Source organism: Nuphar pumila, chromosome 8 (assembly GCF_984573655.1).
Source record: "Nuphar pumila chromosome 8, dmNupPumi1.hap1.1, whole genome shotgun sequence".
NCBI classification, from domain to species: Eukaryota; Viridiplantae; Streptophyta; class Magnoliopsida; order Nymphaeales; family Nymphaeaceae; genus Nuphar; species Nuphar pumila.
The window spans coordinates 126608411-126627594 of record NC_143256.1 but is presented as its reverse complement, the minus strand read 5'-3'; the positions used below and the strand labels follow the sequence as shown (position 1 = coordinate 126627594).

At 37.6% G+C, this 19184-nt stretch overlaps 1 protein-coding gene across 2 annotated transcripts; it reads left to right on the top strand.

Moving 5' to 3' along the window:
• The first annotated feature begins 483 nt into the window (after nt 1-483).
• Nucleotides 484-15918, top strand: CPL4 (C-terminal domain phosphatase-like 4). Of its 2 annotated transcripts, XM_090015898.1 has the most exons (10): nt 484-562; nt 2312-2509; nt 10241-10413; nt 11593-11675; nt 11792-11889; nt 12064-12256; nt 14024-14310; nt 14737-14925; nt 15005-15043; nt 15130-15918. In XM_090015898.1, exons 3-10 carry the CDS (start codon nt 10268-10270, stop codon nt 15484-15486), a joined length of 1392 nt encoding a protein of 463 aa, XP_089872024.1. In that variant the 5' UTR covers nt 484-562; nt 2312-2509; nt 10241-10267; the 3' UTR covers nt 15487-15918. The 2 variants fall into 2 exon arrangements, with proteins under 2 accessions (XP_089872024.1, XP_089872025.1); XM_090015899.1 differs by lacking the exon at nt 2312-2509 and having other exon boundaries at nt 486-562.
• The last annotated feature ends 3266 nt before the right edge of the window (nt 15919-19184 follow it).

The window sequence follows — 19184 nt, the reverse complement described above, 5'->3', positions numbered from 1 at the left end:
AAAGAGTGTCATTAGGAAGCAAATGGGTCGATGCATCCTGACCTGACCTGATCCAAAACAGATATGTACTGTCGAATATGGATAGGTAGCTCATTTGAATCCGCGAAAGGTTTGAAAATATGCATGAGTCCAATCGGATCTGGACATGATACCAGACAAGCATTCGAAGTTAGATATAGCACTAAATCGACCAATTTTACTTTTTTAACTTCATAAAAATGAAAATATTGCCCGTTTTACAGAATCAGGTGCCATTTATGTCACACGGACACGAGAGGACGTCCTATCACGCATGACACTCATAGGCACGGGATGGAACACAATTACGGACACGACACGCCTTTGACGTGTTTTCATCGAATCGGACTCGATCATGCGCGTGTGAAGGCATTCAAGCTCAATTTCAACCTTTTTTATATATTAAAAAAAAAAAAAAAAAAACAGAAAATGGGGAGGGGGCTTTCGATTGAGGCTTGTTTACCAGCCCTACCTCTTTCGCCTCTCGAGTCTCTCCTCTTCTACTACCGCTGCGAGTCGATGCTTGCTACAGCGTACACTACAGGTATCTCTCTCTCTCGGCCCAGTCTCTAAAGGCTCAAAGTAGTTCGTCATTCTCCTTCTTTCTCAGTCTTTCTTACTCTTTTTCTATGAAAATCGAAAAGGGGGAGGACGAGGGTTAGATCCTTGCAAAAAGAACCCCAATTCCAAGGTTTTCATGGAGGATTTGTAAAGGCTTTTAGTTGTCTAGTGCAGAGGAAATGCAATATCTTCATAATTGATGTGCTTTATATGTATGTTTGTTTGGGGTTCAACTTTTAGGGTTCCGATTTTGGGTTAATGGTGATGGCCTGATGGTAGTTAGTAGTCATTTAAAGTTTAATTCGTGTTTTTTAGGAAAAAATCCAAGGTTGCCAGAAAACAAAAACGGGAAACGATATAGGAAGCTAAAGACAGAAGCTATGCATTTTAAAATGTATAGGATAAAAAAAAAAAGCATTATACTGATCAAATGAGAATCGAAATGAAACACAAATAAAAACTAAAATAAAAAGTGAACTATTCTTAAATTTCATGTGTTTTTAGTGTAAGAATTAAATTTTTAACAAAATATAAAAATGATGACTGCCAATTTAAAGAAATCTTGTGAAAGCGAGTGAAAAAGTGCGAGGAAACCCTTAAAAAACATAAAAAGAAAGTAGAGTGAGAGAACATAAAGAATAGATGAAGTGTCCGGGCATGAATTGAGATTTTTATCGAAAATGAGGAGTCTTGTGCTTCCCAAGTGAGTTTCTTGGAAGAAGGCTTCCCACCTATGAAAACCCCCATCACCTACTGTACATTGGCTGACCTCGGGTTGGTAAAACCCTTGCGGTCCTCTCTGTCCACCGAGAGTACACCCAACTTTGACCTTCCGGAAAGGGATGTCACTTGTGGGTTTAGAACTTGTGACATCCAGTCAACTTGGAGACATTCACAAGTCGAGTCCTTGTGGGTGCTGTTGTTAATGATTAATGAGTGTCAAGTTGAAAATTTAGATTTGTTTGCCTAATTTGCAATTTTTTGGTATATATATGAGCAAGGTGGTACCTTCTTAACCAGACAGCAGCAAACGGCCTGTGATCTGTCATTCGGGTGCTGTGAAGTCGGGAAAACTGCCTTTAGCTGTGGTTGCTACCGCTAAAGCCCTTTTGGCCAGAAAAAAAATGATGCGAGGGACATGCATCGTGTGAGCAGGCTTCTGCTCAAGGAAGGTGGTAGGCAGCTACCACTTTTTCATATATATATGTCTTATTTTATAAAAAAACTCTCAAATTCGTGTCACGAATTTGAATAGTGTATCCATATCATCTTGTGTCTTTGTGACATATGACACCACAAAGCTTAGATTGGGCTCCGACATCTTCCTTGAAGGTGAGACCCGGGTCAACTGGATTCGCACCTGATTGCAGAAGAGCGAATATGGTAAAAAAAGTGCGATGTTAAAAGTTTTTCAGGAGCTTTTGTTTTGAATCGGGACAATATCGGCATTTATGGAAGTATAAAAATACGAAAAATTATGTAACAATAAAAAAAATACAGAAAACATAAAAGCAACAAAAATATAGCATTTTCAAAATAGTTGACATTCTATTTTTTGAGAGAAAAAATAGTCGACATTCTAAAGCCATAGGGTCTTCCTCTTCTTCCGGCACTATACCTGCTTCCAAAAATATCGCCATAAAACAGAGGTATTTTCAAAATATCTCCTACGTTGTCTATAAGTTATGACTCACATCCGAACTTTTTTCCATTTATTTTTTTCTTTCCAAAGACAGGAAAAGAGAGAGGAAACTTGCGACCTGTCGACAATGGCTCAATCCCACCCTACACACGCAGATCCTCTCCGCCCTCCCCTGCCAATGCCCGACGTTATTCGCTCCTTCTGCTGAACCAACGTTGGCCAGCAAGTAAGCACAACCACCATCGTCTTCTCTTCTGCTGAAATTTTCCGTCACCGGGAGAGCAAGAGGTGAGTTGGTCAAGCGATTCCCCTTCGTTGGTTCTCTCTTGATGGTTGAAAATTGTTGTATAGTTTGAGATTTTGATTGGTCGGTTTCCTAATATTTCTCCCCTTTTCTTTTGTTATTGTATTAATCGTTGGAAGGGATGCGTAACTGCAATTGTGAATCTCTCCTTTACTTTCTTTCATTATTTTGTTCGTTTTTTTGTCAGATATCATGGTAGTTTGTTGAAGAATATCATGGAAAAGAGACAAAGTAAAGAGAGAAAATGACACAGGCAGGTTCCTTAGAAAAAAAAAATGTCATTGTAAGGGGTGAAGTGCAATTGCAAGTTTGCAACTTTTTTTTTCTTTTTTGGATAACTGGGGAAAACCACCTCACTCACTAGAAAGCTCCCTGTGGGCAGATTAGCTATTATGATTGTTCAGATAAGTTGCTCTGGATGCCATAGGGCATCACGAAGAAACTGCATAGGAAGAAAAGAAAAAAATGAGAAAATGAGACCACAGATAAGGACATCTGTGTGGTTCTGTAAAGCTGAACTTGCAACTAACTCAAAGGGATGATGACAAGTTGAGCTTCCCAAATGGAATACAGAGGCCGTATGAACCTATAAGTAGCAGCAACGGCTAACATGAACTAAAGAAGAAGATGGGACTTCGATCACTCTTTTCTTATCCTTTTTCTCACCCCCTTTTCCAAACAGTAGTTTTCCTTAATATCTGCTGTAGTGAATGTTCATAAAGAATGAGAATTGAAGGCTATGACAGACCTTCTTTGCAGAAAATAACACAAATCTCAGGCTAGCACAACATGCTATCTGGTTGGGGACTCAAGACCGTCACGAGATGTGTTGTAGTTTTTAGACGCCCTTCTTGTACATTTGTTTTTGTTCCTCCATGCAGAATGTTTCTTCTGAATCAGACCGATAACAAGCTTTTGTACGTGACAGAATATTAACTTGGGGATATCATCAACCTGAACATGAGCATTGAATCCACGAGTTACTTGTAACAGTGTTTACAAGAATAGCTGGGAGAATTTTGGAGTTACCCTAATGAAACTAGAGCTGAGAGGTGAAATCAGAAGATGGGTTACCTCTGGCTCAATGAGATGAGCAAAATGTGCCCTTGTCATTAAACCGCATAATTTGTCTTGAAGCAATTTATTCATGTCATTAGGTTTGCTCCAGTTTTAAATGCTAATGCATCATGGCTGGAGAGGTGGAAGAGGAATTGTATTATACACCAGACAACTTGGATTTTTACATTGACTTGTAACCATTTTTACATTGACTTGTAACCTATGTCACACGGACTCGGCTAGGGGGTCGACGCACCCGCGTCGACATGCCCGGACATGGGTGCGGCTTCGGACACGGGGCGGACACGGTCAACCAAGTGTCGGACTCGGTCAACGCACTGAGGCCGAGTCTGTCCACATTTTACACTCGGTCAACTTTGATCGAGTCTATTTTTGTCCATTTTAAGGCAAAAAAACAAAAAAATTTTAAATTTTTTATATTTTTTTAAATATATATATATATATATATATAGCATATGAAATGGGTTGTGAAATGAGCTTTATCATGAAGTTCAATGTACACCCATATGCTTTATCATGAAGTTCAATCCTTATTTGATTCTAATTATGCTACTATAACATATTCAATAGTATGCCACTATAAAATCTTCTTAAAATGGCACGTTGGTCCTCAAGGATGCAGTAGCCATTCATTCTGCTATTTGTTACTGATGTTTTCTGAATTCGCGAGTGTGCATGTTTTTTAAAAATCGATTTGAAATTGCTCATGTGTATAGGAAACTTTGTTTTTAAAAAAATATATATAATAAAATCTTCTTATTGCTGTTATATATATATATATATATATATCAAGGTTTTAAAACCCATGACTCGGAACTCGACTCGTTCTTTATTGACTCGTGACTCGGCCGGTCAACTCGGTGACTCGGACCGGGTTTTGTTAACTTTTGATTTTAAAAGAAAAACAATATATAATTTGTCTCAAACCATGTTTTTGAGTAAACATATAGTCTCCAAATGTCTGTAAGAATATAAAAACTGCAAAGAGCTATAGAGGTTTGCTTGAATTTGATATCTATACAAGCACTTTGACTAATTCATGACTTGAGTTAGAGGATGTGGTCACCATGAGTTCAGTCTGCTACTACCTACGGTTCCTAAAATGGCCAATCATATATGCTAGCTTGTTTTAAAAGTTTCAATTCCCTATCTAACAAATCCATAAATGTAAAATAGGGATATATGTGCATATTGAAAGTTTACAGAATGCCCAATACAACAAACAAACAACTACTACGCCTTCATCCCAAAACAATTGGGGTCGGCGATATGAACCAAAAAAGAAAATCATTTTGGGTCTTCCATATGAATCCTTCTCCTCCAATCATTTCTATCCAATGCCATGTCCTCGGTGAGGTTCAAAGCATTCATATCCTTTCCTATCATCTCCATCCAAGTCTTCCTAGGCCTACCCCGACCTCTTTTAACTAATATATTTTCCCATTTCTCCATCCTTCTAACTGGAGCATCATTAGGCCTTCGTCGAATATGTCCAAACCACCGTAAACGATTCTCTCTCATCTTATTTTCAATGGGTGCAACGCCTACCTTCTTACGTATCTCCTCGTTCCGAATCTTATCTTTTATTGTATTTCCACACATCCATCTAAGCATACACATCTCAGCTACACTCATTTTTTTGAATATGATGTCTCTTGGCAGCCCAACATTCCGTACCATATAGTAAAGCAGGCCTAATAGTCGTCCTATAAAACTTTCCCTTCAACCACAATGGCATTCTACGATCGCACAACACTCCAGTTGCACTTTTCCATTTCATCCACCCAACCTTTATCCTATGATTTACATCTCCATCAATTTCTCCATACTTTTGAATGATAGATCCCAAATATTTGAAACAATCATCCACCGGTATTTCTTGTGTTAGAAAGTGACTTTGAATATTTTAGGTTCGATAATGAACCCATACACACGCACATTAAGTGCGAATATACCCACTTAAGGGAACAACACAAGCACATCAAGTGCTAATACATAAACCCATAAAAGGGATAAATATGACTTAAAGTCATAAGTTGAATATTATTGAAGAAATAGGAAGAAGAGGGTATAAACCCTATACAATGGAACATAAGCTCCTCCAAGGAGTGTTGAAATACAAGGGGGGAGACCCCTATTTATAACACAAGAGAGGAGCCACAAAGGGGGCTCCCAAAGGAGTCATTGGGAGCCCCCAACGGTCACATTTGTGACCGTTGGGGGCTCCCCAACGATTCTTTGGGGAGCCTCCCTAGGTGGCGCAAACCCAAAAAAAGGAGAAAAATAAAAAAGGAAAAAATAAAATTAAATTACAAACATATTCCGAATGGAATATGCGTAAAACTGTGAAATGTCTAAACTACCCCTATGCCTATAAATAGAGAAATATATATTTTATATATATAATTAGGATAATACATATGCATATATACAATATATGAATATGTATTATCCTTTATATATATAAAATATATATAATATTACAAAGGTTGAATGAAAAATCTTTTCGTTCCCCCTCAAACTTTGCGTGGGGGAACGAAAAGATTGAAGAAAGCAAGAGGAAGAATCTCAAGGCTTCAAGAGCCTTCAGTCCGAATGCCACTGAAAATGCAAATGTCTTCCTCCAACGTCTTTAACGATGAGCACCTTCCATGATCTATCCAAGGTACTTCCTTTTCCACTTATCTTCAAGATCCTGTGGAACAACAACAAAGAACAAGTAAAAAATATCTTTGCACTTTACTCAAATGGAACATTCCTAGCAAGGTGCAAAATTATATTTATGCAAGATCACATGATAAAATAATTACTTTAACATGAGGAAAATTTTCATAAATAATCAACATAAATAATCAATTTTCTCATGCATGAAAACTATGCAGGAAATATATTAATGGCACAACTATAAAAAGACATTTAATATTTGAATCTGTACAATGCTTGTTCACATAACAAATGGATAATGAAACCTAAATGTGACTTCCTATAGGCACATTTGACCCTCCATATATAGTGAGAATCATTTCTTTAAAAGATTTTGCTAGAAGCCTAGAATAAGTTGATAGCACAGGGTGAACAGTAGTTCGAACAACATGGCGATTTTATTCTATGAATTTAAATGATTTTTTATCTTTAAATGATTTTTATTTTCATTTTTATACAAAATCTGGTGGTAACACTTGTTAAAATATATGTACTTATATATTTCGAAACTGTAATTTGAAAATCAAAAATTAAATTTCAAACATCCCAAAACTCGCCCGAGTCAAGCCGAGTCAGGCCGAGTCAAGCTCGAGTTTTGGCAAACCGAGTTTGCCTTGCCGGGTTGACTCACTGGAGGGCTGAGCCGAGCCGAGTCAGCCGAGTCAACGAGTTGACTCGGCGAGTTTTAAAACACTAATATATATATATATATATATATATATATATATATATATATATATATATATATTAGTGTCCTTGTGTCCACAATTTTTGAAATTGCTCTGCACCCGTGTCGCACCCGCAGCCGCACCCATGTGACATAGCTTGTAATACATGTCCCACTTACTGTCCCAAGATTATCCGCTTACATCTTATGTCTAAAAGAAGATGATTTTTTATGATATTTCTAAGTTCGTTGTTAGCTACCAGCATTGAACATGTCAGCTTTTGATGCGTTTTGATAGAGCCGATCTCTTTGCACAGTTGGTATTGTAATTTCTTTCCAGGAAGACAGTGTAGAGGAGGGGGGGGGGGGGAGGATCGGAGTCGCATTTGGGTTTTATGGTTTTCTGAGTCTAGTATCCATAGTGACAAAAGTTTAAAACAGCAATTTATCTGTTGTGAATCTGTCACACAGACATTCCATTTTGCCCTACGTACCCGTGTCGACATGCGTGTCCCCGTGTCAATACGCTTCGACACATGGACATGCCATTTTGCTTTTCGTACATACAAGTTTGTATTCTATTTATAATTTATAATTATATTTTCAGTATATAATATATATTTTAGATATAACATATATATTAGATTATATTGAGTTTATTTTGAATTTATGTGATATATATATATATATATATATATATATAACCATGTCTCCGTACCCATATCCGTACCTGTACCCAGGTTACATAGTTGTGAATTTCTCATGAGATTTTAAAAAAAAATTATTGTTCTCAAGTTTTATCGATAAATTCTCGGGAAAATATAAAAAATCAAATAATGTTTCAAAATCTGAGAAATTTTAAAAAAATCAAATAAAAAACTAATTATACAGTTAAATTTTACATGAAATAAAATATAAAATCTGCACCTATAAACTGAAATAAGTAATGTGAAAATCTCTACCTACAAACTGAAATACTAATCCTTCCAAAAATGGTTACTTCCTTTTGTACAATTGTCAATAGGCCAATTATGCAACAGATTTGAACTTGTAAAAAGCTTATGAAAATTGAGAGCATAATCAAAACTGAAACATGCTTAATGGCTTAGTTGCCCACCTAAGTACCACATGCCTTACAATGAAAAGGGACATAGCACAGTTTCTTAGCAGAATGCAAAAAATCAGCTTCACAATGAAAATATAACATAATTTAAACAAGACTCATAAAGGTTCATCTAATGAACAATCCCTTTATTGAAGCATTTAATTAATGGTAGGCCACAAAATTCCTATCAAGTTCACCGTCAAACCCACCTTCATCTTTTCTAGCAATCCCACCTCCAACACCAACTCTTTCTCCACCTTCCAGACCTCAGAAAAAAAAATCTGCTCCGTCGTCCATACATCCACCACCACCAGCTCCAAGTCCACTCCTTGCTCCAGCCCCACCACCAAAACCTCCACCAACACACCATTCACCGCCACCCGCTAAGAGAGAGAGAGAGAGAGAGAGAGAGAGAGAGAGAGAGAGAGAGAGAGAGAGAGAGAGAGAGAGAGAGAGAGGCAGTGTCGACAATGCTTCAATCACTGACTCACCGGCCACCACACTGCTGGTCCGCTGCCGATGCCCCTTCACAAGCAGTCCGGCCTCCAATGGGGCTAGGGTTCTTCGGTTCTGAGAAAGGCAACAAAATGAGGGCAACAGGGGGAGAGGGGTTTTGGGTGCCTTTTGTTTAAAAAAAAGACAAAGGCCAAATCAAATAGCTCATGTTATTTTTGCGAGTTTTTTAGAAATTGTCACAAATGAAAATTTTGCAAGAAATTGAATTTCTCGTGAAAAATAACAAAATTTTTATCGCCGAATGAATTTACCATGATTTTTTTGCAAGAAATTCACATTTCTTGCGATATTTGTCACAATGCTAGTATCCAAATGTTGTCCTTCAGTTAAACATCATGTCTTCAATTTAGCTCCATATCTTGGCGAACATGGTTTTCATTGTTGGGGTTTAGTTGGGTTCACTTTAGCCTACAGTCCTAGCGAATATGAGTTTTTAATGTGGACTTGCCAAAAATCAGCTAGGGAAGATCAGGTGCACTTGATCACCCACCATCTGCTGTTGGGCCCCAAAGATGGTGGGTGATCAGGTGCAGCAGCACACTGAAAGTGTGCAATCACATTGCACCTGATCCTCCCTCAAATAGCTTGGGTCTTGGCAAACACCAGTTTAATTTACGCAATTAATTGACCTAGGTAATGAGAAAAGGTCATAACAGGGATCAGTTCCTAATATTTTGGTTGATTCTGTGGTCTCAAAATCTTCACTACCCTTCTGTTTTTTTTGTTGGTATTGGTCTTCTTCTGCTTTATTGTTTCTTCATGACCTATGGAATAATCTTTTTTTTTTGTTTCAGGAGGAAAAATATAGCTTTGATCTTCTCTTGAATTTATTTATATATGTTTGTTCCCAACATCTTGGTGTTGGGATGCAAATTCCCCATTCTTCTTTTTACACCAAGTTCTAAAAACTAGCTATCTGGTTCTTTCTGCCTAATTATTGCTTGAGATTGAAAACTATATGAATTTGCGGGATTATACATGGGTTCCGAATTAAGAACTGCATTATGGGGAACTTTGATATCTATGCGTCATAGAAATGCCTCAGAGAATTGTTTGCTTTTCGTTCAATATTGAAAAAAATGAACATATTGTGAATTGATGTTGAGGTTGTCTGAATCGTGGTCATTCTTGGTATTATATAATTTTTTGGCTACAATATATCTGTTGTACTTTTGCTATGTATTAGTGTTGTGATAAAAATTTATATTTTGAACAGAGTCATCACTATGTTGCAATAATATTACTTGTATTGCAAACCAATGTCTTGTCAACCAATTAAACTTTCCAAGATCATAAGATAAGATAATGTGCAATGTGAACTTGTCTGCATCCCAACAGCATCAATAAGTTTAAATAAGTGTTGTTCTTTTGGATCTCCAATTTTTTCATTGTTATTTCTCTATTTAAAGTTTTTAGTGCTATCTTCTTCCTCATTTTTCAGAAGGCTGGCTGGTTGTATATCTCAAAATCATAGTAAAAATGCCTCGATAAATTAGCTTTTAGCACCATGAGTTTTTTAAACTAGTGATCCTAATTTGTAATTCAGTTTCAAAATTTTTACTCTATTATTTGTGTCTTTTCTTGTCCATTCTGATTGTGTTTCTTCCTCTTTGTTGAAGCTACATTTATGTACTTATTTTGCAGCATGAAATTGTAAGAGGGTCCTTAATTATGAGTTTGGCAGCAGAATCCTCAGTGCATTCCTCAAGTAGTGATGACTTTGCAGCGATACTTGAGACTGATTTACAGTCTACTTCTTCTGGCACTTCTCCTGATCCTCATGATGATTTTGCACTGGAGGATGTTGAGTTGAAGAGGTAGTTTAGTCTGTAGACTCTGTACCCTTTATCTTTCAGTCTTTCTATTTGAATCTGTTCGTGTTAATGTTTTTGCCTTTTTTGTTTAGCATATGTTTAGGCCTAGGAATGGTGTTTTCTTAAATCTCTAAATTTGCAGTTCCATACTGTATCAGGTTCATAATGTAATTCTTTTTAATCCATTCTAATGGCTAGAATGTATTTTTTACATGCTTGAAGTGATTCAGTATCTCATTAAACGTTGGGAAATCCTATTCTAGTAAAGATCACTTTGCAAGGTTCATAAGGTTTCTTTGATCAATGTTTCAATAAAGAAAAATCAGGTGAAAATGCAAAGTAGTATTTCAAGCTTTTGCGTATCTACTTAACAGGGTAAGTGCTCAAAATTTTGTTGATATCAATTGTGAATTTCCCCATTTGAGAGTACGATAATTGGTTCTTACCTGAACAAATATCCAAATAGGACCCAAACTAGAGTTCCGGTGTTAAAACTTTCTCTTTGGACTGCTGGTGTTTCTAGGTCTCATTTTTCATTTTGATTAGTGGTTATTAGTGCTTATGTGTTATTACTCAATAGTTGTGAATTTGTCTGTCACTGCTTTAATTGAGTGCATCTTAGAGTTGGTGGTTAGAAAGATTTGTTGCTGGTGGTATGGAATTCAGTTTGATATGTGACTGAATCGCTGTCTTTTTTTGTTTTTCCTTAGTTGGTGGTTAGAAAGATTTGTTGCTGCCCCAGTGGAATTCAATTTCTTATGTGACTGAACTGCTGTCTTTTTTCCCTTTTCTTTCCTTTTTTTCCGAATTCTGGGGATTGATCTCTGATCTTTGTTTGGGATCCAAAGTTAGAGTAACACTATGCTTCCTTATTTATGTGATATGGATCTTATCTGTAAGAAATATGCTGTGTAGTTGGGACCAGCATTCTTTGTAAACCTCCCTTTACATGCATCAGTAAGCTATCTCTGGTATTTTATTGCTTGCATACGCAGTCTTTTCTTTTTCTTTTCTTGAGAGTATTGACATCATCAATCATCATCCAAAAAAAACATCAGTGTAATCTACAGAAATTGGTGTTCAGTGCTTTGGAAGCTTTCAAGTACAATTATTTGAATATTCAACTGAAATGTTGTCTTTTACGTGGCATTCTAAAATTGTTTTATGTTATGATACCTGTAGAACTAAAAGACAAAAAGTTTATGAGGCTGAGGAAGCAGATTTTCAGGAATCATTGCCACCTCAGGCCATGGAAGCATTATCAGGTTTCTCTCTGAACCTGTTAGGGTTCTCGCCTAGACATGCTCTATCATCTGCTATTTGGTCAATTCTCCCAAGCCATCTGGTTATAACTTAGTGTTAATATGCTCATCATTTGCAGTCTGCCCACCACATCCTGGATTTATTAGACAAATGTGCATTCGATGTGGGCAACTGGAGGATGCTGAGACTGGTGTTGCATTTGATTACATACATAAGGTATTAAACCTAAAGATACATGAAACTGCTTATTTTTTTAGCATCTTGCCATCATTATCATACAGAGAAAATGACATCAGTATTCTATTCTTGTATAACTAATCATTTCATTTGGTATCCTTCCTGTGTTTTTATGCAAATGCTGTGTGACTTGGAAATATGCCTTTGTTGCAGGATCTAAAGCTTGGAACTGAAGAAGTTGCTCGTCTACGTAATTCAGATATAAAGAATCTGCTGGGGAAACGGAAACTCTATCTAGTCCTAGATCTAGACCATACATTACTCAACTCAACTCGGCTTGCTGATGTGTCACCTGAGGAAGAAACCTATGTTACAGAAGCAAAACGTCCAGCTGATTCTTCCCAAGGTTTAAATAATTCATTGCTCTGATTAGTGATCTTATGCAAAGTAGTTTTACCTCTTGCACAATTGCATGACTAACAAATCCAAGATTACATGCATGTCTTTGTTCAAACACTTGTTAATGTGAGATCTGATATCTATGCATCGACATGCATTCTTTCTTTCTCTCTCATGCACATGAAAGATTGAACTGTGATCCTTGGTCAATGCTTACCAACACAAAACAGTTTAAAGTCAATATATATATATTCTGAAAGAAAAGCTAGCTTTTTCATTTTAGGAAAATAATGAAACCATGGAAGGGAAAAGAAGAAAAAAGGCAAATTGTCGAAGAATTAGTTGTATTTGATCCATTTCCAAATATAGGTTTTGGATTGTTACTATTATTGCTCATTAATATGTTTACAATGAAATATAATGCTTTTTATGACAACTGACAGAAAAGTTTGTTGGTTAAAGCATAGGGTTAGCAGGCATTAGTGAGCCATCCAATCTGAAGGTGGAAACATAGAGAAAGACCTGGCCATTTACTTGAAGTGCAGGCTTCAACCTGATTAGAACCATCATATAAAAAGAAAAAATCCCAAAACATGAAATTGAAACAGAATGCTGATAAGTAATGAAATTCAAGGATGCTCATAGCAGATGTCTGGTGTGGCCCGTTTGTAGAAATTGATTCCTGCATGGGCACAATGCTACCTTGGATTGCTTGCTAGGGGGAGTTTAGATTTTCTAGATAACAAACTAACACCAATTATTGTTTCATGAGCATCTGAATTTTCCTAACCGCTGTATCAAAAGAATGTCATAGGATAACTGTTGATGACGTAGCTAATTATTGTGGTAGAGAACTCTGGCACTCATATATATATGGATAAATATTGGTTAGGTATGAAACTAATGAGTAGAAATCACTTTTTCTTCAAAAATTTCCAATTTTTTGTAGATCCAATGTTACAAATGTGATCTACATGGTTTGTTTAGTAAGAAACTTGTTTTGAATCATGTGATTATGACAAGTAATTAGGTTTTTAAAGGGGTCCAAAAATCAATGGCCCAGAATGTGCCAAAATTTTATAACTTAAAATATCGCATTTTTACATCAGAAAAGCACAATCCAAGGCTTGATCATTAGCAAACAAATCATGCTGAACACATCTATGCGGTTAGATTGAGTCTATACAACTTGCACCTATGATTTCTAGCTCATTAGTTCCGTACCTTCTTTAGTAGCCAATATTAACCCTATATATATATATATATATATATATATATATATATATATATATATATATATATATATATATATATTGTATGCATTCGCCAGTTGCAGATTCCACAAAAATGAAAATTATTGTGTACACTTGCATATCTGATGAACCCTGCATATCCACCCATAAGCATAATACTAACCCAGTTTCTCTACTAACTCATATATCCTTGATTTTTTCTTTGCATAGTTTTAATAATTATGCTAACTAATTTCCATCCATGCAGGTTTAGATGTTCCAAATTTCTGAATGGTACAGCTAATGCATGCTTGTTTTCCTTTTGAGTTATGAAAATACTTTGTTTTTCATTGTCAAATGCTATGCTCACGCTTTGTTAAAATTGAAATATGTAAGCTATGCTTGCTTCTCTGCATCCCCACCCCTCTTTTGTGCTTTGCTTACTACATGGACGTGAGGTTTACTGTTATGTTTTGGTGGTTCCCTTTGCCTTTCTATGCTTTATATATTGGATTTCAATCTGAGATTTTGTCATTGCACAGGTGATAGAGGTATGCTATTTAAATTAGACAGGATGCACATGTTGACAAAGTTAAGACCATATGTGCATACATTCTTGAAAGAAGCAAGCACTATGTTTGAGATGTACGTCTACACCATGGCTGAACGTGCATATGCCTTGGAAATGGCTAACCTGCTTGATCCCAAAGGTTTATACTTCGTTTCAAAAGTTATTTCACAAGCTGATAGTACCCAAAAGCACCAAAAGGGACTGGATGTGGTCTTGGGAGTTGAATCTGCTGTTGTGATTCTTGATGACACAGAGATGGTTAGTGTGTCTATGTCTAGAGCTTTCTCAAATTTGAAGCTGTGAATATCCTCAAGATTATTGGTTTGTTTTCTTTTTGTTTACTAAATTTGTCTGTATAACTGAATCAACAAATCATGCAAAAGACGTGCAAGCTAGAATTTGTTATTAATAGCACATTTTGAGGAAAATCTAAAACATGTTCCCAAATCACGATTCAAAAAAAGTGTGTGTGTGTGTGTCATCATTGCCAGGATTACATATCAAGAGCAATGATAAAGTAGTTGGAAGGTTATGGCTACTAGTGTTGAAGGCCTGCCATTCCCCTTGGCCTGGATCCACTATGATAGTTTTACTAACATTGGAAGCCATTTTTCCTTTCCTAGATTAAAATTATTTCTTTGGGATATTTATGTGCATTGGTGGTTTCTTGTGCATTGTGATCAGGTCTGGCAGAAGCATAAAGAAAACCTGATATTGATGGAAAGATACCATTTCTTTGCTTCAAGTTGTCGACAGTATGGTTTCAACGGCAGATCATTGTCCGAGTTAACGAGGGATGAAAATGAATCAGCGGGGACTCTTGCCACTATCCTCAATGTTCTCAAACGTGTACATGAGATGTTTTTTGATCCGGTTAGTCGACATATCATATGTTTTTCAGTACCCTACATGCTCTTTTTAAATATTGTTTTTGATCAGCCTTCTGTTGCAGAATCTTGGTCCTGACTACACTAACAGAGATGTTAGAGAGGTAAATTCAACGCATAGCAGTTCACAGTACAAGTTCAAAAAAGAAGTGCTGACCAACTGATTGTGTTGCAATGGTTTGACCAACAGGTATTGAAAGCAATTCGTCAGGAAGTCCTAAAGGGTTGTAAAATAGTGTTCAGTCGAGTGTTTCCAGCAAAATGTTCAGCTGACACTCACCCCCTTTGGAGGATGGCGGAGCATCTTGGTGCAACATGTTCTACTGAGATTGATTCATCTGTAACACATGTAGTCACAGTAGATCTAGGAACTGAAAAGTCTCGCTGGGCAGTGCAGCAAAAGAAGTTTGTGGTTAATCCTGGGTGGCTTGAAGCATCAAACTACTTGTGGCAACGCCAACTTGAAGAGCGGTTTCCTGTCACGAGTAGGAACAATAAGAGCAAAGCAGAAGCTTCCTGCAATAATTGCCCAAGTGGAAATCAGTAGGCCGGGTCTTCTGGATCAACTGAACCCTGGTTTCCAGGCGAGTGTTTTGAGCACAATCTCCAGATGATTGCCACCCCCTTTGGATGATTGCAAAGCATCAGTTCAACATGTTTCTCTTAAATTGATTCAGTGACGCATGGTGCAGCAACAGAAATTTGTGGTAATCCTGTGCAGCTTGAAGCATCAAACTACTTATGGCAGTGCCAACCTGAAGAATGATTGTTTATTCACGAGCAATAACATTAAGATCAAAACAAAAACTTCCTCCAGTCATTACCGAAGTGGAAATCAGTAATCAGAGGTCTTTCTAATCAGCTAAACTTCTGTATCACTAGCTTTATTTCCTCTTTGGGACTGTAAGCTGATTGCTATGTGTTGAATCTTTTTGGCCTACTTGGCATAGTGTCATTGTAGAATGTTGGTTTTTGGTTGGTAGCCCTCGTCATCTTGCCAAGTGATTGCCGTTCTTACATCTTTTTTCCCCTCTATCTGATTGATATGATTTAGCAATTGTAATAGTTGTCATGGGAATGGGATTTGCTTATTTAAAAAAAAAAATCCTGCAGGTTGTGGTGTAAATGTATAGAGAATGATCAGGATAGCTCAGCTGTTAAAGCAGAGAACTGGAAATCTTCCATGTCACCAGTGCCAATCTGGTTCCTGGCATGTGGTTAATGTTTTTTAATGTCTCTCTAAAGACTAAAGGCATATGGATCGTGATACCGTACATGTTATGATCATATTCTATATCATGTAGTGATTCATCGAGGAAAACATGCATCCAGACCTTGTCTACTTGTCTGACCTATATGCTGGCCAAGCTCATTTTCCAAACATGCCTGGAAGGTTGGCCATGCTTAGCCTTGCCTAACCTATTTGATCTCTTAGTTCTCAACCCACAGACAACATATTCAAGAGGAAATGGCTGCATATATTTGAAAATTTTCTGAAATTCTAATTCACAGGGTTACAAGAATAATGAGGACTCTGAAAAGCCAGCCATCAGCCTATCTGTTAGGCGATTGTATGGCTTCCATTAAGGTCTCAATATGTCTGGCGACTTCACACTAACTGCAACACTTGATGGCACCAAAATGCCCAAGACTCTGGGCCCGTTTGTTTCAAGCTAAAGGCATGCCCCCTCAAAACATCACGGTCCCCATGGGAAACGCCTTCCCCTTAAGGGGAGGTATGGAGCCATTTTCATAGGGAACAGCTTGCTCCCTACAAAATTGTGGAGCGCACTAACATCACATGGCAAGTATTTGCTTAATCCACTCCAGGAAAATGACCAGCTTTCACACGAAAGTAGGCGGTTTTCCCGTGAAGCAAATGGGGCCTCAGGTTACATGGTGGCCTATGGGAAAACGTTTATCTTCTTTATGTTGGGAGATTCTGAGAGGCTTTTCATAATTGATGCCTAACGATGGCTGCCTGCCGGAACATGCTCGTAATTCTCTCACAAAGCCAACAATGCAAAGCTGACAATGCTTTCCTATTGTTATGAACTAAATGAAGCAGCACACAGAAGCATCAAGTTGCCCATAATTCGTGATTTTAATGTCATCTGGGCACCAAAGAAATGGGCGAATTGATGCAGATCTAATCAACATTAGATAGGGTACTTTGTATAACTTTGCAGTGCCACTTAATTGTTAGATGACCAAGGCATTTTATATCCAGACAAATATCACCGTAGCCAAAACAAAGAAGTTGAGGATTTCATGGTTTATTCTCATGTGGTTGGTCTTCTACTTGATGGAGTAATTATGTTCCAAAGATTTATTTGACTAAGCATAATCAGCGATATAACAGTCGTATCTTATGAGAGAGAGAGAGAGAGAGAGAGAGAGAGAGAGAGAGAGAGAGAGAGAGAGATGTACTCTGTAGTGACATATAAACAAGTTCTGGTGGGAGTGGATCACATATTGATGCTGTTCATCCATGCAATGAACGGCATCCAACCATTATGGATGTATTGCAATACACGCAAAAAAAGAACATTGAAATTCAAATTCAGGTACCAACCTGATTGGAACCATCATATACAAAAATAAATAGCCCAAAAATGGATCTTGTGAAAAAGCACTGATAACTCGTGAAATTCAAGCGACGACAGCAAACCGTCTGATGTGACTACAGTGTGAATACAAAGTGATCCATGCTTATAGACATTGGATATGTTGAAAGAAAAAAGAAACCAATTCACTGGATAACACATAAACACCTGTGGCTGTTTTCATCATCATCATCTAAATCTCCCCAATCACTGTATCAAAGGAACACAACAGTTAGACAACTGAACCATCATAACCAGAGAAGAACTCACAATAAATTTAACTCAAAATAATTATGACTGCTTTATGCTGCAATTTGGAAAGACATGCACAGGTTGTACAATGCTTATGGAACCAGCACAACGCAGGAATTGGTCTAAGTACTCCAAATCTTGAACAAGATCCAACACCTTTATTTGCATAGTGGCTATTCACAGACCATGGATTGGATTATTTGAAATAATGCACTTGGATGGATTGGTTTGACTCAAATGATGTGTACATAAGTAATTGGAATGCCAAAACTGTTTTCCATAAGATTGCTTGAGCATGTAATGTTTAACATAAATTTAATGATTAATATTTAATTGAGTCTATGTCAATGGCTTGCTGCTGAGAAAACAGGTAACACATATTAGATTATTGGTAAGATAAAAATGAGAGGATATGGGGCATGTTAATAAGAAGAAACAGATTAACCAAGGCAAAAGCTTTTCCAGACAATTCATAAAGAGGACTTAAAATTAAGGCTTGAATAGTATGAGAAATGCCCTGCTGACGAAGCAGACTCTTTTAATGCCATTAGATAGTCTTCCCTCGTTTGAAAGCCAACTAGAATGCTGACTTTAAGAGCGCCCCAATAAAGAATCTCATAAGAAGTTTCTGCTCCTCAACTTTCATCAAACGATGACCTCCCCATGTATACATGCATAGGCGACTGAATGATCAGAAATACTGATTTAATAATATACTTCAAACCATACAGAGAAGGAGATGTATGAGCAAATATCTCCTAGTGCAAACTGATGCAGCATAGACATACACTAGCAATGCACTAGCATGATCCTAAACTCATGATGAGCCAAAAAGGTCTCCGCTATTTCTTAGGAAGAACTAATGTTTGACAAGGCTTTAGGGTAGGGATGGCAGTGGACCAGGGCAGGGGACAAGGTCTCCAGCCCCACCCTGTCTTAAAATTCCGCCCTCCATCGCCGCCTCTATCCCCGTTTTATGTCCTTCATCCCCGGTCCAAACGGGGCGAGGCGGGGCGGGGCCCTGTTTCTCCCGTCCACTGCCATCCCTAAAGGCATTTTACTTATTTTACTAACGGAGATCGGGGATGGGGCGGGGTTGAGGCGAGGGAAGCGTAAGTCCATCCCCACCTCCATCCCCGCCCAAGTTTTGATTTTAACTTTCATCCCCACCTCCATCCCCGTTTCATGTCCTCCATCCCTGGTCCAAACGGGGCGAGGCAGAGCGGTAATGTTGAAGACACAAGTGGTTTGTAAGAAGGCCATCCCTGTTTCATGTCCGTTTCATCCCCACCTCCATCCCCGTTTCATGTCCACTGCCATCCCTACTTTAGGGTTTGTAAGAAGGCAGAATGTCTTTGATCAAAATTAAATATAGGGTACTGGTAAT

Coding starts and splice junctions, on each gene's coding strand:
- CPL4 (XM_090015898.1), top strand. CDS start 10,268: ATGAGTTTGGCAGCAGAATCCTCAGTGCATTCCTCAAGTAGTGATGAC. Junction 11,676..11,791: donor GGCCATGGAAGCATTATCAG/GTTTCTCTCTGA, acceptor CATCATTTGCAG/TCTGCCCACCACATCCTGGA. Junction 14,926..15,004: donor ATGAGATGTTTTTTGATCCG/GTTAGTCGACAT, acceptor CTTCTGTTGCAG/AATCTTGGTCCTGACTACAC.